Source organism: Leucoraja erinacea, chromosome 28, assembly GCF_028641065.1.
Source record: "Leucoraja erinacea ecotype New England chromosome 28, Leri_hhj_1, whole genome shotgun sequence".
NCBI classification, from domain to species: domain Eukaryota; kingdom Metazoa; phylum Chordata; class Chondrichthyes; order Rajiformes; family Rajidae; genus Leucoraja; species Leucoraja erinaceus.
Window position 1 is genome coordinate 12,144,487 of NC_073404.1, and position 20,778 is coordinate 12,165,264.

Consider the following 20,778-nt stretch of genomic DNA (forward strand, 5'->3'; position numbering starts at 1 on the left):
AAGGCAACTTTAATTAGGCAAGGCAACTTTAATTAGGCAAGGCAACTTTAATTAGGCAAGGCAACTTTATAATTAAGCAAGGCAACTTTAATTAGGCAAGGCAACTTTAATTAGGCAACACAGCTTTAGGCAACACAGCTTTAGCATTTCCAAACCAAAGGCAACACAGCTTTAGCATTTCCAAACCAAAGGCAACGCAGCTTTAGCATTTCCAAACTATATTTTCAAACCACATTAAGGGCACTGACAGGTCAGTTAAACCACTGACAGTTTAGTATACATGTGTTCAGTGTTATTCACAGCTCAAGACTGAGACGTGACCCTCTCGCTTCCCCATCTTGCAGAGACTGACTGAGGCACTCAACACTTCCAATTCAGGAGAGAGAATCTCAACATTTTTTAAACACTAATAACTCTTTTATTTTTCATTGATGGGAAAAATCCTCTTGTCCTGTGCAGTGGAGGGGGTTTCTGAGTAAGATGGCCAAAAATCACAGCCGTAAGTGGCAGTGTTTTTTCTAAAATCAACATACAGAACAACAGGAAATGGTCAAGATCAGACTTTTAGTAATATAGATATACCAGACTTTGGGCTGGGACCCATCTGGTGTTTTATTTTAAAATAAGTACTAGACCAGGGGGTCTCGTTGGGGGGGGGGGGGGGGGGGAGGGGGGGGGGGACGGCCTACGGCATCACACACACACACACTAACCACCCCCCCCACACACACACTAACCACCTCCCCACAAACACACACTAGCCACCCCCCTTGATATTATATTAATATTATTCATTGGCTCCTTTTACCCTATCCCCGCCGTATCCACTGACGCTTAGCCCCCACCTCGCAGACGCGTCTAGAGAGAGGGAGGGAGGTAGAGAGAGAGGGGGCAGAGATAGAAGGAGAGGGGGTGGAGGGAGGGGGTTGAGAGGGGGGGAAGGGGGAGAGGAGGGAGGGATAGGGGGAGGGGAGGCAGAGGAGGGGGAGGAGAGGGGGGGGGCAGAGGGGGACGATGGGGACGACGAAGGTGGAGAGTTGGAGTGGAGGGAGAGGGGGTTGGGGTGGAGGAGAGGGGGTGGAGGGAGGAGGAGAGAGGGGGGATGGAGGGGGGGCAGAGGAAGTGGGGGGAGAGGAGAGGGAGGGGGGAGAAGGGGGAGGGTGGGGTAGAGGAGGGGGGGTAATGGGGGGAGGGAAGAGGAGGGGGGAGGAGGAGGAGGGGGAGGGGGGATGGGGAAGAGGAAGAGGGGGGGATAGGGGGAGATGATGGCAGAGATGGAGGGGGGGGGGGGGAAGCGGGGAGGAGCGCTTAGCAGTGGGGGAGTGGGTAGCTGCTGGGGGGGGGGAGGAGCAGGATAGCAGCTGTTAACAGCGGGAGGGAGGGGTGGGGGATGGGGGGGTGACTTCACTCACTCACGCAGCAGGCCTGAGGAGAAAGTTCTTCAAAAGTAACCCGGGGAGCTCGTGACCTCGGAAGACCTCGGGATCTGCAGTACAGAGCCCACTTGCTCGTTCTTTCTGCGTCTTTTGAAGAACGTGGGGGGGGGGGGGGGGGGGGGGGGGGGGGGGGGGGATAGTGGGAGAACAGTGGAACAAAAACAGTGCCCAGCAGGCATCGCGTTGAAAACTGCGCAGCTTGCCGGGGTGGAGCAGAGCCAATGTGATGTCATCAGCTCATTAACTTCAGCTCGTTAACTTCAAAAAAGACCTGATTGGTGAACAATTTTAGTAAAAAATTCGGGAAATAATGAATCTAATTTTCAGATGAGGCGATTTTTGAGATCATGAGGTAAATCCCTACCGGAATATGTAAAAATTTCACTGTTAGCGCGTCGGGTTTTCGAGGATATGTGAATCACATAGGAAAACACGCACACACACACACACACACACAAATAAATACATCTACATCCAAGATCAGAGTTTTATATTATAATTGATTGATGGGCAAACCAACATTATTGTCATTTGCACAAGTACGATGAGGTATATGTACAATGACAATCTTGCTTGCAAGCAGCAGTACTGGCAGATAGACTCGGACAAACGCACAAAAACATAAATTCTACACGGCAATGAAAAGAAAAAGACTACAAGAAAAACAAGCCGTTATTGCAAAACACAATTAGAAAACGAGAAAGTGATAGTGCAAGAGGTGGTCCTAGATGCTCTGTTGCTGAGTTAGAAATAGGGTTATGTAGGTCTGTTCAGGAACCTGATGGTTGTGGGAAAGTATCTCTGAATGTGGTGGTGTGGGACTTAAGGCCTCTGTATCTCCTGCCCGGCAGCAGTAGTGACTAGAAGGCCGTACTGGATTGTGGGGGGTCCTTGATGATAGTTGCCTCTTTCTTGAGGCAGTGCTTCATGTAGACGCTTTTGATGGCAGGTAGGTCTATGCCCATGATGGACGGGGCTGGGTCCACTACTCTGTGTTGTCTCCAGGGTTTCTGTGCATTGGAACTGTCGTACCAGGCCATGATGCAACCTGCCAGGATACTTTCTACTGCATCTGTCAACATTTGTTTAGAGTATAGGTGATCTGTTTAATTTATTTAAACCTCTAACTCTCTCCACTGCTGATCCACCAATAAAATTTGGCATGTGGTCTCCGAACTTCTACTTTACTAACCATTGACTTTAGAAATGAACTGCAAACATGAGAAATTGAAGATGCCCTGGATTGGATTGGATTGGATTCCTTTATTGTCATTCAGACCTTTCGGTTACTGTCGTTACTGGGTCTCTGATCTCTGCATCGGGCAGCACACTGACTGTGGCGCACATTCGTAGATTGCCATTTACAGGCGTTTTGGTAGTAGAACATTGGTTATATTAACACCAAGGAACGTGAAGCTCTCCATCATTTACTACAAGTACTGCACTATGCTTTCTGAAGTCGATGGCCAGCTCCTTCGTCTTGCTGACATGAGGGCAAATTTATTGTCTTGGCATCATGTTATTAAGTTCTCTATCTCCTTCCTGTACTCTGACTCTTATTGTACAGCCACTTTAATCTGTTATTCTGTTGGGTTTTAGAGGGAGCAATCTGAATAATCTTCCCTATGTCTATAACTGTCTTGGAAACACAGGATTGACTTCCATCTTTAACCCTCATGGCAGAGGAAGCAATTGAAATGTTATTGGAACAATTCATCCTTTTGATGAACATGACATCTGTTTTAATCAAAAAGAAAGGCATGTTGTACATTGTGGCAGCAACACTTCTTTCTGTTTCAATGACATTTAATTCCCCCTTTCGTGCAGTGAAGGACTTAAAATCTTTACAATGCCAATCTGGTCATTTGAACTGAATGATTTCAAGACCCTCAGTGGAGATTTGTAAACTCTGTCCCAAATTTCTTTAATATCTGTGTTAGTTTGTGCTTTATTCTTTTCTCATTTCTTCCACTCCTATCCTGCAATTTGTTTTTCCCCATCATGCCACTGCAGCTGGAAATAGTTGAAATGTTAAGTTGATGAGTGTGTGTGTTGTTAACCCTGCTACCCATCTTAACCAGTTTACTGCATGGGTTGCTGTTTCAAATATTTCAGCGGAACATAATGATGGCTCTGTGAAATCTTTACACCGGATCCATTAGAATGGAAGTCTCTCAGCAATAAGTACAGGGCTTTGTCCTACCAAGCTTTAGTTGTGTGGAGAGAATTGTATTAACACCAGGATGAAACACTGATGTGAGAAATTCTGTCAGTGGCCCGATATGTATCTTGTTAGAATCTGCTTGAAATGTTTAGGCTAAAATGTTTTCTTCACTTAATGCTGAAGTGCTGGCTTTCATTTCACAATGCTTTTTATACATTTAATGATTGAGGTGTGTTTCGATCGGAGGCTTTGTTCTTTCAGCGGCTTTTCAGGTTTTCCCCAGGGGACCATAACCTGTTAAGATACGGTTTCTATTATCTCTTTTATTTAAGGTACTTCCATTGAAGTGCTGATACTAACACTCCAGGGGAAAATTGAGCTTTAATAGTGCTACTTTTCCTCTTTTTACCAAGAAAATATCTCCTGATCCCTGAGGATCAGAGATTTCTTCCCCCTTTATCTATTCCCTCCTATTACCTACCAGCCTCTAATCCTCCCCCCCCCTCCCCCTTCCCACATTGCTCTGTCTGCCCATCATCCCCAATCTCATCTGTTATACATAATCTCCTAGCCTTCTATTTCACCCCTCCACCTCTTTGTGTTGGCATCTATATTTACTATCCCAATGCAATAATGCAATGTCTTGAACTGAAATGTCAACCATCCCTTTGCCTCCAGAGATGCTGCATTTGACACAAGTTCCTGTAGCAGTGGGGATTTTGTTGAAAATAAGGCATTTGGTTTATATTGTAAATGCAAATTTCATCTCCTTTTCCTCATGCAGAGGATATTAATTGAGTGTCAAAAATTCCAGATGCTAGATGTCTAAAATAAAAGTAAAAACTGCTACAGATACTCAGAGGGTCAGTTGGCACCTATGGCAAGAGAAAGTCTCAGGTCAGTTACCCTTCAGAAGGATCACTGATCTGTTAATTATCACCAGTGTTACCTTATTTATTTCAGGATACCCTGAAAAATTCCGGGATTCAGATTCCTCTACTTTTGCTCTTTACTTCAAATAATTTGGTGGCATGTTGACTTGTCGAGTTCACTCGTGCTTGTAACCGTGCCCTAAATAGGTACTGAAGTTGGTGCAATAACGATGCGTCTCTCAATATTTCATTTGAGTGTTTAATTTTCATTTCAATTAATTATTACTTGCAGTGACTTATCAGGCCTGTAAACGTAGTACACAGATAAGTATAATCAAAAACTCAGAGAATTAATTACTGTAATACCTGTGTAAAAACAAAATCCTTAGAGCAACCAAAGACACAGTTCATAGCAGTTCATTGTTGAGGTGAGTGTTATGTAGTATTTAAGAGCCTGATGGTTGCTCAGAAGATGCTCTTCTTGAACGTGGTGCTCACGGTTTTCGGACTCCTCTACCTCCCGATGATAAGAACAAAATGACAGCGTGAGCAGGGTGATATGGGTCTTTGATATTGTCTGACTTTTTGAGATTGCCTCCTATTGATCCCTTTGTTGGGGAGGTCAGTACCTGTGGTGCACCAGGCAGTGTCCACCGTTCTCTGTAATCTCCTTCCTTCACAGGCATTCGAATTGCTAAGCAAGGCCAAGATGCATCCAGTCAATATACTCCCCATTGCACGTACCCTATGTCTCTCGTTTCCCTTTCCCTTGACTTTGTCTGAAGAAGGGTCTCGACCCGAAACGTCACCTATTCCTTTTCTCCAGAGATGTCTGTCTGACCCGCTGAGTTACTCCAGCTTTTTGTGTCTATGGTTTAAACCAGCATCTGCAGTTCCTTCCTACACATACTCTCCATTGTACACTTGTAGCAGTTTAATAAAGTAATCAGTAATACATCTTCAATCTTCTAAGGAAATAGAGATATTTTGATGAGCTTTATTTGTGATTAGATAAATGTGCTCTTTCACTTACTTCCTATTTGGTCAAATCTTGACAGTGCGAGTGGAAGTACAGACTCGCTCCTGTCTTTCATTTTTCGAGCCCATGAAACAAAACATAAAATTAAGCGCTTCAGGCGACAGTCAGTGTGTGAATAATCCGATTAAAGCATTGCCAATCGCAATATTCATGGCCCAGACCAAAGATCTTATAGCGGAGCTATAAGATTTTTGGCCCAGACTCTTCAGCTCTGAATTATGCTGCTAATAGGTCATTGTGAGCTTCCTTGTGCCCCAGACGTGAGCTGTTCCTTCTCCCACCTGGACCTTTTAAAGCTGGAACTTGATGTCTTCCTTTACGTACACTCGCACCAGTAAATAGATAATATTCAGTCCCGGGGCAGTCTCACACCTGCCGTACAAATAGACAGCACCGCAGCCTGTACAGCTTATTTTTAATTGATCACAAGTGACCAAGTGCTTCTGCTTCCACTTCTGTAAATCGTCAGGTTGCCCTTTCATCCCTTGCAATGACGCTCCTGTCTCCGCTGTGTATCCTGTGAAAATTGTTTTGAGGCTACATTTGACAGAACTTGGTGCAGAACTTGGTTGTGAAGAATATGCGAGAGAGAGAGAGAGAGAGGCTCAGCACTTGTGAAAATGCGATGTGAAGTATTAGCAGCTTTGAGGAATTGTTTGAGCTCAGTCTACCATCAGAGCAGCCATTAAGCCCATTGCATTCTTCACAAATTCCTTTTACAATTTGATTACTCTTATACTGGCTCTCTTCATATCCCTTCCATTGTTTTTACCTTGGGAGTTGTTATACGATTGATGTCTGATATTGAAAATAATTCCTCTGCTGTACATTCCAAATTATCAGCATTATCCAAGTCCCGAGCTCCTTGAAAGAGGCAACATAAGTAGTGTGGTAAAGAAGATGCATGGAATGTTTGCCCTCATCAGTCAGGGCATTGACTCTGAGAGTCAGGAAGTCATGATGCAGCTTAAAACTTTAGTTAAATTGCCATTGAAGTATTGTGTACAGTTCTGGTTATGCCATTTCTCCTCCTCCATGTGCTCATCTGCCATTCCTGAACCTTCATTTCCCCTTTATCCCCCTCCCTCCACTGTTCACTGTTCCCTTCCACCCATCTCCTTTTCTCCGGCTTTACACTTCACTCCATTTCTCTCCTATCTTACATCCTCTTGTCTCCTATTTATCTTGAGTTTACTCCACTCTATCACCTCCCCCCCCATCACCTATATTCACATACAGTACCTTCCATAATGTTTGGGACAAAGACCCATCATTTATTTATTTGCCTCAGTACTCCACAATTTGAGATTTGTAATAGAAAAATTCACATGTGGTTAAAGTGCACATTGTATAAAGGCCCTTTTTATACATTTTGGTTTCACCATGTAGAAATTCCAGCAGTGTTTATACATAGTCCCCCCCATTTCAGGGCACCATAATGTTTGGGACACATAACTTCACAGGTGTTTGTAATTGCCTATGTGTGTTTAATTGCCTCCTTAATGCAGGTATAAGAGAGCTCTCAGCACCTCGACTTTCCTCCAGTCTTTCCATCACCTTTGGAAACTTTTATTGCTGTTTATCAACATGAGGACCAAAGTTGTGCCAATGAAAGCCAAAGAAGCCATTATGAGACTGAGAAACAAGAATAAAACTGTTAGAGACTACAGCCAAATCTTCGACTTACCAAAATCAACTGTTTGGAACATCATTAAGAAGAAAGAGAGCACTGGTGAGCTTACTAATCACAAAGGGACTGGCAGGCCAAGGAAGACCTACACAGCTGATGACAGAAGAATTCTCTCTATGATACAGAAAAATCCTCAAACACCTGTCCCGACAGATCAGAAACACTCTTCAGGAGTCAGGTGTGGATTTGTCAATGACCAATGTCCGCAGAAGACTTTGTGAACAGAAATACAGAGGCCACACGGCAAGATGCAAACCACTGGTTAGCTACAAAAATAGGATGGCCAGGTTACAGTTTGCCAAGAAGTACTTAAAAGAGCAACCACAGTTCTGGAAAAAGATCTTGTGGACAGATGAGACGAAGATTAACATATCTGAGTGATGGCAAGAGCAAAGTATGGAGGAGAAAAGGAACTGCCCAAGATCAAAAGCATACCACCTCATCTGTGAAACACGGTGGTGGGGGTGTTATGGCCTGGGCATGTATGGCTGCTGAAGGTACTGGCTCACTTATATTCATTGATGATACAACTGCTGATGGTAGTAGCATAATGAATTCTAAAGTGTATAAACCCATTCTATCTGCTCAAGTTCAAACAAATGCCTCAAAACACATTGGCCGGCGGTTCATTCCACAGCAAGACAATGATTTGAAACATAAAGCTGAAGCAACAAAGGAGTTTTTCAAATCTAAAAAATGGTAAATTCTTGAGTGGCCAAGTCAATCACCCGATCTGAACCCAATTGAACATGCCATTTATATGCTGAAGAGAAAAGTGAAGGGGACAAGCCCCCAAAACAAGCATAAGCTAAAAGATGGTTGCAATACAGACCTGGCAGAGCATCACCAGAGAAGATACCCAGCAACTAGTGATGTCCATGAATCGCAGACTTCAAGCAGTCATTGCATGCAAAGGATATGCAACAAAATACTAAACATGACTACTTTCATTTACATGACATTGCTGTGTCCCAAACATTATGGTACTCTGAAATGGGGGGACTATGTATAAACACTGCTATAATTTCTACATGGTGAAACCAAAATGTATAAAAATTGACTTTATTAAAATCTGCCAATGTGCACTTTAACCACGTGATTTTTTTTCTATTGCAAATCTCAAATTGTGGAGTACAGAGACAAATAATAAATGGGGGGTCTTTGTCCCAAACATTATGGAGGGCACTGTATCACTTACCAGGCATTGTCCTACCCCCACCTCTCTTTTCCAACTTTCTCCCCTTACTCCATCAATATGAAGACGTCACAGTCCAAAACGCCACTTGTTCATTCCCTCCACAGGTGCTGCCTGACCCGCTGAGTACTGCACTTTGTTTTTTACTCAAGATTCCAGGATCTGCACTTTTCTATATCTCCACTGTTTTACATTTTCTGAAGTTACCATTGGGTAACTTCAGAAAATTGTTTTTCATTTTCACTTCTAGGCTTTTGCGACTTGGCAATGTCACCTATTTTGTCATCTAACATCTCCTGCCTACGTAAGTTGGTAATGGGCAAAGAAAAGGAGCGAGTTCATTTGAAATGAACAATCTGTTCTCTCCTCAGTTCACCGCCCCATCTTTCTGTCAACTTTAAACCTGTTTATATCTCAACTATTTTCATTTCATTTCGCAGATTCTGCCTTCTCACCTGTTTATTTCTCCGTTTATTGTTTAACTTCTCTCTCCTTGGCCCCCATGAATCTTCCAATGCAGTTCAGCGTCAGCACTATGAATGATTCATTGCAACCTTTCTGACTCGAGAAGTTTAATTGCAATTCATTTTCATAATTGAATGCTAATTTACAGGCTTGTCCTTGGTGTCTTTGCGTGACTCACAACTGTCTCCTTTTGCTTATACCATCATCCCTTTAGTTTTAATACCTCCTGCCCTTCACCTTTATTGCAGACCTTCACCTTTGTTTTCTCCTTCTGCTCTCTTGTTCAATTTCTTAAAATATGTTATGATGCTAATTTTTCCCAATTCTGTTGAAAGATTACAGGTCCTTCCCAGATTCTAGACATGTAACCCATACGGTTCTTAAGTTGAATATATTTAAATTAAAACATAGGCTAACCAAAACGTTTAACTTAACTATCATAATCATACTTTATTAGCCAAGTATGTTTTGCAACATACGTGGAATTTGATTTCCTATATAATCCTATCAATAAAAAGCAACTAGACACACAAAATATATTTTAACATAAACATCCACCACAGTGACTCCCCCACATTCCTCACTGTGATGGAAGGCGAAAAGAATGTTCAAACTCTTCCCTTCTTTGTTCTCCCACGGTTGGGGGCCTTGAGTCTTCCGTTGTTGGGGTGATCTTGGCTCCCAAAGCCGGCGGTCGGGCCCTCCGCGTCGGTGCAATCAAGCCCCCGCATCGGAGGATCAGACCTGGGTCAGGGCTGGTCGAACCTCCTGCAACTTTGGAGGTTCCCGACATCAGTCTCTACCCGAGGCTGCGAACTCCTCGATGGTGAAATCTGCAGGAGCGTCGATCCCAGGCAAGGGATCGCAGGATCCGATGGTAAGTCCACGGTCCCGTGGGGCTCAAAGTCAGTCTCGAGCAAGGCCGCCAGCTCCATGATGTTAGGCTGCAGAGCGACCGGAGATACGATCCGGAAAAAAATCGCATCTCCAGCAAGGTAAGAGATTGGAAAAAAAGTTTATAAAGGCCAATTAACCTGCAAACCTACACGTCTTTAGGATGTGGATGTAGGAGGAAAACAAAACACCCGGAGGAAACCCATCGGTCACAGGGAGAACGTGCAAACTCCACACAGACAGCACCTGAGGTCAGGATTGGATCTTGGTCTCTGGTGCTGTGAGGCAGCAGCTCTACTAGTTGCGTCATTGTGCCGTCCTTATTTGGGATTTCCAAAATCAACAGTATTTTACTTTATCTATTTTTTAAAGTTAAAGCTGAACGTAATTCAATAGAACTACCTCCTTCTGAAAAGACTTATTACTGTGCAGACATCTACACACAATGAACATGAAAAACCTGCAGATGCTGGATTTGTGAAATAAAAACAAAAAATGTGGAAAGTACAGCAGGCCAGGCCACTTCAGTGGAAACTGAAGGAGAGTTAATGTTTCAAGTTGAAAATTAGTCCAACTGAAAATGTAAATTCTGATTTGCTTTCCACATTTGCCTCCTGAACTGAGTGCTCCTGATTTATGATTTTGCTTCTGGACTCGATATATTTGAGTTCAGCATTTTCATTCCTTCCCAGATTTGTTGTAATTTCTACATTTTCACCTCCCAGTCTTTTATTACTTGTCCTTTTTTGTCATTTAAACTCTGACACTGCTCTCCATTTTTTCACAGATCGTTTCTCCCCTCTACCTTTACCTGGTTTTAGCTCCAGCTGATGTAAACGTAATGACCTGAAGTACTAACTATGTTTCCTGTCCACAGATGCAGTCAGACCTGATAACTGTTTCCAGCAACTTCTGTTCTATTTTCTGTTTGTATTTTACATGCAGTCCCAGTTGTAAAAAACAATGTTTATAATCCGTGTTGACTTCGGGAATATAAAAGCCAATAGCTCCAATAATGGCTCAGGAATGAACTATGCTCTGTGCAATACAGTTGATCAGAAACTCTGTGCACTGACTATCTGATGTCCTTTGTCATTCATCTCTCTTCTTGTTTATATTCTTAGGGGAAAATACACAAAAGATGAGATCTGCACAGTACCCAACCCCAGCAGAATTGGATGCGTATGCTAAGAAAGTTGCCAACAACCCACTGACTATAAAAATCTTCCCAAACAGCGTCAAAGTACCACAAAGGAAGCATCTTCGTCGTACAGTAAATGGTTTAGACACTTCGGGCCAGAGATTCAGTCCTTACCCTTCGCAAGCCAGTTCTAATCGTGGTTTACTCGCAATAGTCAAGCTGCCTACCAAGAGGATAGTGAAGGACTTTGACGGAACCCGGGTGAGGTTGCTGCCAGACGTCGCCATGAACCCCCCGTCCGCACCATACCCTGCACCTAGCACTTTAACCCACCCGCAAAACACGCTGCTGCAACCTGGTTTACATGGATACCGCAAGATGCGCCCAGACGGGGATGCCCCTCCCAACGTCACGGTGTCTACCTCAACCATTCCACTCTCCATGGTTGCCAACCTGCAGCAGAACAGGCCCTCTGACCTGAACAGCATTGTGCACCAGATCTACCAGATGTGCCAGACCAGTGCCGGACTCACCACTACCTCAGTCTGTGAGGGACAGATCGCCAACCCCAGCCCCATCAGCCGCAACGTGCTGATCCACGCCAGCTCCCGGGTGTCGGGCCACGCTGCACCGTCCCACCTGCCCCCCTGCATCGTCAACCCCGGGGACCCGACCGTTGCCATGACATCCCTTGCCCCGGGGAGCGTCGCTATGGGCAATGTGAACAGGATGCCAATGGTTTACCAGAGTGACATAGATTCTACCACGTGGCATCAGCACCAGCTGGCACAGCTGCAGCACATGAGCAGAGACACTGCAGGTCACCAGGGTAAGCTCCAGAGGGAGGTCACTGGAGCCGGATTCCCCGGCAAGACACTGAGCTACCCTGCGGAGCTGTGCCTCGGCCAGCCTTACAACCTGAAGGTCCCCGGAGATAAGTTGTCGCCGTCACCCCCAGTCAACGGGATGCAGGGGGCTCTGTCCTACTCCAACGGGCAGTATTTCCAGCCAATATGGAACAACATCCTTCCGACTCCCAACAGCGACAGCTCGGGGTCCCAGGACCTGGGAATGGTGTTTCACGGAGGAGCTTCGGGGCCAGTAGACTGCGTGGCTGGGACTCACTTCCGAACCGGAGCTGGTTCCTCCGGCCAGACGAATGTCCTGCAGACGGTGGAGTACCTGGGCGCAGACTACCAGAACTCCTGCTTTAGAGACCAGACTATGGGAATGCTGGGCAAGGTCCACAGGTTGCCCATCAGCCGAGGCCCAGAACCAAATGTTAATCAGAGTAGTCACATCCACCATCCCGTGTACAGATGAGATAGTGTTGAGTGGATCAGGCTCTCAAGTAGTCTTAACATCAATTTTCGATAATGTTCTTTTGTGTTGTTGCCTTTTGATTGCCAAACTTGTCAGTGATTTTCATTTCGTTTTTTTGGGGGATTGAGGAAAGATTGATGCAAACATCTTACTTTGAGGGAGGATATTTTACAGAAATTAGGGTCTGTATGTCTACCCACCACCTTGTTGCACAGATCAGAAACCAGTTTCAGTGGCAGTATTTGAGAGGTCAAAATGCAAAGCGTGCACATTCTTGCAATCACAGCTGCACACCAACATCTTTGATTTAAAGTGAGTTGTGAAAAACAGATGGCAAGCAGCCATGAAAATATCTGGCATAATATGTGCACCAGGCCTTCAGTCGCATTTAGGGGGTTGGTGCCAAGGTGCCAGAATGTCCCCATTAACAGCTTTCACCAGAGAGAGATGGGGGTCTGTTTGTCACCTTGTGTTGCTCCAGCAAACCCTATCTGAATTTTTGAGTAAAACCTTAAGTGCTGGAGTAACTCAGTGGGTCATGCAGCATCTGTGGAGGGAACGGATAGGTGATGTTTAAGGTAGGGACCCTTCTTCGGATGGAATTTTTGGGTGTGTTACCAATTGGCTGTGGGTAATCTGAGTTTGACTTCACAGTTTTGTGGTCTGACCTCATCCCTTTCCTCTCGTGCCTCATTCACTGCAGGCTTGCTGCAGTCTTTCTAATCTGTGAACTACAGAGCTCTGTTTAACCCTGATGGATGATTCAATTGCAAAGCTCTCACCATGAGGGGAAATTGTTCAGCGTGAAATTCATGGGCCAAGCAGTGACAGATTGCAAGCTCATTTAAATCCGTAGAGTTACATTTATTTTCTCGCTGTAGATCAAAATGTAAGCATAGTTCCAAAGCAGGAGGAGCTGTCCCCACAGATAACATTGCAGTCTGGCTATTATGCTAATTTATTTTAAAGCCCTTTTGCTTTTTCCTCCTCTGGGTCTCTGTGCATCATGATTGCTTTAATGGCAAGAGCCAGAGGACATATAAAGGGATTAGGCGAGAGAGTGCATGAGTTCCTGGTGAGAGGGCATTATGTGGAGTCAAAGAAGCTTTGCCAGCACAGGAGGAGGCGTTCAGCACATCTTGTCTGTGCCTGTCCCGTGGTGCAATCCTTACCTATTTTATTCTCTGCTCTTTCCCTGTGGCCCAGCATTTGAGACCTTGGAAATGATATAACACAGTGATATAGAATAGTTATGCAGGTTCGTAGTGATGCGGGGAGGTCATAAGGTCATAAGTGGTTGGAGCAGAATTAGGCCATTTTTGCTCATCAGGTTTACTCCGCCATTCAAACATGGCTGATCTGTCTCTCCCTCCAAACCGCATTCTATTGCCTTCTCTCCATAACCCCTGACACCCGTACTAATCAAGAATCTATCTATCTCTGCCATAAAAATATCCATTGACTTGGCCTCCACAACCTTCAAATAATACCTTAGATTCACCACCCTTGACCATTGACCCAATGCAAACTGCTGGTATAACCCCTCCTTGCACCAGGTTATTGAACGGTAACTTTTCCCACTGTTGTCACCATTCTTTAAGCAGCTGGTGGCTGTGAGGAGGCATCACTTGGTCTGTGTAGGAGGAATATGTGTTCAGAGTGAAGCTGTCCAATTGTTATAGTGTCTATTGGGGACAGATTGCAGTGCGATGACCTAGTCCTGTGTACACCTCCAGTTCTACTCCTGTGTAGCCCAGGTTTGCTTTTAGAAGCGACCCAATGAACCACACTATTGTATCAAAACTGACATGAAGGCAGCAGACCAGCACCTTCTCGTGGGACCTGGGAATGGGCCTGTCAGTCATTTCCATGTCAGGGTGATTTTGTTTGTTAATCCTTTTATTTAAATCTGAATCATTATTACAGTTACGTGCAATCACGTTTTTCTGTGGATGATAAATGAGTCTCTCTTCAATTATGAATCTTTCAAATTTGACGAGGGGTTTTGGGTGCACAGATTCCAGGTTTGATCTGTTAAAGTGTTGGAAATGTTCAGGTCAGACAGGATCTTGGAGAGAAATTTTATAAAAGGTCATCAACTAGGAAGGTTACTGTCGCTGCAAATGCTGCCTGTCCTGCTGAGTATGGGTTTTATTTCACACATCCATTTTACTGATGGGTCTAGTTTTGATCTTGGTTGTATCAGATGCCACAGTTCATTTTGCAATAGTTGTTCTCAGCCAGTATTCCTCTTCTAGTTGCTCATCAGAGACACCTGCTGGTGAGAACTGGGGCTTTGACTGTTTTATACTTAACTTTGATGCCTGAGACACTTGCTGTGTAGACCAGGAGGAGCAGAGCAACCACTGTATATTAGAATGATATCGGCCAGCTCCAGTGCCTTCAAATACCAACTTACATTTATTTCAGCAAAGGGAGAAATTTGAGGCGAGCATTTAAAAAATGTTTCACTACAAAATGTGGTATTAACTGCAGAAAGTGAAAATACAAATTTTCTACCAACCTCTATTCTTTCCTGAAATTAAATGTGTCAAACGAGATTATCTTCTATGGCTTTGCTGAATACCAGTGCACAGGGGAGCTCCTATAAATCCAATGCCTTTACAATACTCCCCTTTGCCTACTGATCAAATTCTAATCGTGTTTGCTTGTCCTTAATATAAAGGTAAGACTTTTGTTAAATGTTGGATTTAATCACCGTCAAGTTTGGCAGCAAGAGCAGTAAATATGTTTTATTTTACTTCTCCATACACTGGTTGAATATTGCTATACTACTGTAACTTAAAAAAAAAAAGTGTAATAATTCTGTATGAATGTTGCCTGTTTCGTGAGGGTCTGAGTGTCAGTTGTGTATGAGTGAAGTCATTGGTCTCCCTTGAAGCTCATTGAAAAGCCTTAAGTCTTTGCTTTCCCTGGATCTCTTATAATGAACACGGTTTGAAAATGGAAAGCCAGCATTGTTTTCAGCACAAAGCTGGTGTTGGTTAACAATTATGCTCACGTGGTTCTCTTAAGCAACAGGAAATTCAGATAAAATATTTTGTCGAATTGTATTTCATTCTGTGTAGTGCAGGGCTGTAACCACTTCAAACACCACCGTCTTTCCCCGGTCCTCAATCACCAAGGCTTCAAAGCTTTACTGACAGTGACTAGGTGTGTGATAAATGTATTTGTGATTGGAATCACTACAATAAGCATGGTAAGGATAATGCTGGATAAACATTTATTGAATGTGGTGCCTATTTTAAGGAACATCTGATGAATCTTGTAGGTAGCGGCTGCTCAGCAACTGTACAACATAATCCTGTTGATCTTCTCAGCTCTCTGTTGCTCCTCCTCGCCCTTCTCTGACCCCCATTAGTAACCCAACCTCTTTCTCCTCTTCCCCACCCCAGTGAGAGTAAATAACAAAATTACCCTTATTCCAATCTGAAGCCAATTATATTTAAAAAGAATTGACATTGAAGCCCCCCCATTCTTCTTGCTATGCTTAACCGGAATTGCTAAGAGGCTTTATGTTCTTGTGTTCGTATTTAAAACTGAAGCAGCCAGGGCTTTTTGTTTCAGGACTGCCAATTTTATCTTTTACTCAAAATACTTCAATTGGATAGATTGCAATAATTGTGACTACATTTGTTGGGTTCAAATAGTAATTTTGGCAGTATATCCCTTTTCACAGCCCAATTAATGTAAAAACTGCTTTAACAGTTTCCTCTTTTAAGCTGGGGGACTTTTTTTTAAAGACTTTCCAATGATTTGAAAGTCTTAAAATCATAAATTTCAATAAAATATAATGTTAAAGCTTTCCTTATATTTCACTACTCAAGCACAATTACTGGTTCCGCCTTCCCTTTTTTGACTGTGTGTATTGAGCTATGTACTAGGTGAGGTACTGGTGCGTACCAGTTTTGCTAATGTTGGTAGCATTAGGCTGGCAAGTTGAGTATAGTTTTTTGGCAGATTCTCTTTCCTGAGTTATTAGCAGGGTTGAACACTGAAGACCTTGTGTCTATTAAAATAATTTTGTGACTAGAAAACTTGACAAATTACTGTAATACTCACTGGGGAGGCCTTAAAGGGAGTGCCTCTTTGCATCCCAAGCAAGCGTTGGATTTCACAGCTGGCACCTTACTTTCATTGTAATACCCAATTGAGTAGCAAAGATAGCTGTAGTAATGACTACTGTGGTTAAATGTATGGCTGTGCTGTGGAAATCAAATTTATTCCAGGTTTAGATGTTTTTATTGTCACAGCAGTTCCCATGACCTACTAAAGCAATGTAACTACAGTTAGATTACATTTTTAGAATTATTTTTGAATAGAAACATTCAGAAATTGATTAAAAATTAGTCTGGTCCAAACCTTAACCTGTGGTGTTAACTGAATCCAGTGGGGAGATACTGTGAGGATCTGCTCTGGGAATCACTGACTCATGCTTTGTGTTTCCAAGATGCCATATTCCATTACAACTTTGCCCCAAGGTTTAAATTTTCTCTGTATGATTTTGAATCTCTGCAACAATTCCTTGCAGTGTTGCCATCAGGATTTTTAAAGCCATTGACAATGGAAGCAAGAAATCTTCGACTTAGTATTTCTTTGCGAGTCTGGGGACGGTGTACAATGCGTTTCCAAAGATGGAAGTAAATGTACTCCATGAATAATGAAAATAAATGTTAAGTACTCTCCACTGTCAGGGTGAGTTTGGTGGACATTTGAAACTAATGCTGTTTGTTCATTGGTCTAATGCAGGCAAGATCAGCGATGTGGACATTTGAAGTGCTTCAATATTTTATCTGTTCATGTGTTCACATCTGTCTGCAGTCTCTGGCTTTCAGTACCTGGTGGCAACAATGCTGAGGGCCCCATGGTTTTTTTCACACAGAGAGTGGTGAGTCTCTGGAACTCTCTGCCGCAGAGGGTAGTCGAGGCCAGTTCATTGGCTATATTTAAGGGGGAGTTAGATGTGGCCCTTGCGGCTAAGGGGATCAGAGGGTATGGAGAGAAGGCAGGTACGGGATACTGAGTTGGATGATCAGCCATGATCATATTGAATGGCGGTGCAGGCTCAAAGGGCCGAATGTCCTACTCCTGCACCTAATTTCTATGTTTCTATGGTTGTTCTGATGTTTGAGAAGCTTTGAAGTATGTGTTTCTTTTTACCAACTTTGTGCTAATTCCAAATGAACACCAGTATTTCTTTACTCTGTTGTCAATGTGGAATGGTACCTCCAAAGGGTTTAGTATCATGTATTATCTGCAATTTCCCACATGGAGTAGACTGCTGCCGTGTTCCTTAAACAAAAAACTGAAGATAAATATAAGCTGCTTTTTATATGTGCTACGGGTAAACTTGAGCCTTCTGCCAGTAGAAGTGCAGTTGATAAAACACTGTAGTCTGAAGCACAGCTAGATTAAGGATGAGAGCTAATGTTTGGGGTAGGAACTGTAAAGTTTGCACAGGTGGAAGCATTTTTATGTAGTCTGAAATTAATCAACTACAGACTTTGGGTGGCAGTGATGCAACTGGTAGAGCTGCTGCTTCACCGTGTCAGAGACCCAGGTTCGACCCTGACCTTGGGTGCTGCCTGTGTGGAGTTTGCACGTCCTCCGGTTCCTCCCGATGCTCCAGTTACTTCCACATCCCGGAGACGTGCCAGCTGGGAGTACAGTGGATGTAGAGGAAGCAGCTCTCATTAGGCGAGTCTGTTTCTTGATTTTGCTTTCTCTCTTTCTTCCCCCATCCGTTTGCATCACTTTGACCTTCCCCAACGACATTAATTTGCAATTCTCCTCCATGTGTTGGGCAAAGTTGCCAGTTTGTTCCAAGGTCAAATTGCCCATTGAGCTGGGGTGTTTGTGAAACAAGACCAAGCTCTGAACAAAAAAATGCTGGAGTAATTTAGCGGGTCAGGCAGCATCTGTGGAAGCAATGAATAGGCAATGTGGTCTGAATCTGGGTCCCGACCAGAAATGTCTTCTGTCCACCTCTTCCACAGATGCAGCCTGATCTGCTTAGTTACTCCAAAACTGTACTTTACTCAAGGTTCCAGCATCTGCAGTTCTTTGTGTCTCCAAAACTCTTAACATTAGTGCTGGGGCTGGACTCTGTGTTAGCAGCATGTTGAATACCCTTATCTTGCTTTATTGTTAGGAGGTGAGTAAACCTAAACTAAGAGAGATCAAAGATGTTTTTAAAGGCCAGAATAAAGCAATTAGAAAACGTTCCCTTCTCACAGCCATGCCATGTCCTTGTCAGTTTGGAGTGACTACCTGTTTGGTATTGATGTATGAAATATTATAATTTATGATTGTGTTTATTGATTCAGGAGGGTATAAAACCTTTTACTTCCATGCAGGGTTTTACTATGATTTAGAGGTGACTGAAGCTGAGCAGTCCTTGCTCTTGGAGGATGTATCCAGTGCAGTATGAAAACTGTGTATACTGTTGTAGGTCTACGTTTTGATGAAGAATAAAAAAAAAATTTGCACATCTGAACTGTGAATTTTGATACAGAAATATTCATATTTAATATTCATTAAAATTACTGAGCTGGAACAGATACAAGGATGAACAGTGACTGGACTGACTGCGGTGGCATGAAGCTGGAGCCCATCAGAGGGGATGCAGTTTGGAGAGTCTACATTTTAAGTTATTGTTGCACAATCTTATCAACAAATACTTTTTTTTTTCCATGGTTCCTTTCATGCCTCTCTCAGAGCAATCTAAAAACTGAAGCTTAACTGAAGTAACCCAGGTTCAGGTGGAAAATTGGAGGGGAAAACGGCCAGAGATCGATCAGTTGTGGAATATTGTACTGAGCTTCAAAGAGGAAACGTCACGGTAGGGTGTAATGTCAAGGAACAAATCGTGGGAGATTATCAGTAAGATAGGAGATAATTGTGATTCCAGTCTTAGTCAACTTAGACTGGAACAAATTATCAGAGCAGTAATGGTAACTTTTGAGTTTGCCATATTTTGGGGATAGTTTTCTTAAAGAACACAATATTTTCAAACCAACCAGAAAACAGCTGTGGATGACTAAGTTAGAATGATTGCATTGATTTTACAGTGTTTGATAGGTCTTAAACTCTAAAAAAAAAACCTTTAGTTGTTTAAGAAGGAGGGGGGGGGGGGGGGTGCAGTGGTGTTGCTGCCTTACAGCACCAGAGACTTCAGTTCGATCCCGACTATGGGTGCTGTCTGTACAGAGTTTGTACATTCTCCCCGTCACTGTGGGTTTGCTCCGAGATCTTCGGTTTCCTCCCATACTAGTCAAGTCAAGTTTATTCGTCACATACACATACGAGATGTGCAGTGAAATGAAAAATGGCAATGCTCGCGGACTTTGTGCAAAAAGACAAACAAACAAACAAACTATAAACACACCCATAAACACACACATATTCTTTTACATATTAAATATTGGAAGGAAAAATGTTCAGTAAAATGTTAGTCCCTGGTGAGATTTACAGTCCGAATGGCCTCTGGGAAGAAACTCCTTCTCAACCTCTCTGTTCTCACAGCATGGCAACGGAGGCGTTTGCCTGACCGTAGCAGCTGGAACAGTCCGTTGCATGGGTGGAAGGGGTCTCCCATGATTTTATTGGCTCTGGAGTTGCACCTCCTGATGTATAGTTCCTGCAAGGGGGCAAGTGAAGTTCCCATAGTGTGTTCGGCCGAACGCACTACTCTCTGCAGAGCCTTCTTGTCCTTGGCAGAGCAATTCCCAAACCAGATGGTAATATTACTGGACAAGATGCTTTTCACAGCCGCTGCGTAGAAGCACTGGAGAATCCTCGGAGACACTCTGAATTTCCTCAATTGCCTGAGGTGGTAAAGGCGCTGCCTTGCCTTACTCACGAGTGCTGCGGCGTGTGATGTCCATGTCATATCCTCAGAGATGTGGACTCCCAGATATTTAAAACAGCTCACCCTATCCACAGGATCCCCATTTATCCTCAATGGTGTGTACGTCCTCGGATGATGTGCCCTCCTAAAGTCCACGATCAGCTCCTTCATTTTTTTTGATGTTCAAGAGGAGGCTGTTATCCTGGCACCAGAGTGCTAGATACAGAGTGCTACAAAGATGTGCGGGGTTGTAGGTTAATTTATTTGGTACAAGTGTAAATTGTCCCCACTGTGTGTTGGATAGTATTAATGTGTGGGGATCGCTTGTCGGTGTGGGCTGAAGGGCCTGTTTCCACACTACATCTCTAAAATGAAACTAAACTATAATTTACTAAAAAATATTAGCAATTTGGTTCCGTTATTAATTAGGGTGGAGGTAACTTTGTGTCCACCTTGATAATGCAAGGTAACATTATTTAGAGGGACGAGGGCTGCTAACCCCTTGCCCCTGTGGCAGCTTAAAAAAAAAAAAGAGTCCAGCAATCACTCCCACTCACTGCTATTCTTCCAGAGCCTGAAAGATATTTCCAGTCACCTTTTTGAAGTTAGAATTGAATGAGTTTTCAATTGTGCCACAGCCACAATCTGCAGCTATGTAAGGAAAGCATTCAGACCTCTCACGTTGGTAT

The 20,778-nt window shown here is 43.5% G+C and overlaps 1 protein-coding gene across 1 annotated transcript in view; it reads left to right on the top strand.

Annotated features, from left to right (window-relative positions):
- The window catches only part of fam222ba (family with sequence similarity 222 member Ba), a 45,995-nt gene extending 25,256 nt beyond the window's left edge, over positions 1-20,739 (top strand). The window contains exon 2 of the mRNA XM_055657719.1: positions 10,880-20,739. Within this exon, the coding sequence (XP_055513694.1) occupies positions 10,897-12,219 (1,323 nt within the window). The 5' untranslated portion in view covers positions 10,880-10,896 and the 3' untranslated portion in view covers positions 12,220-20,739. The remainder of the gene's footprint in view (positions 1-10,879) is intronic.
- The last annotated feature ends 39 nt before the right edge of the window (positions 20,740-20,778 follow it).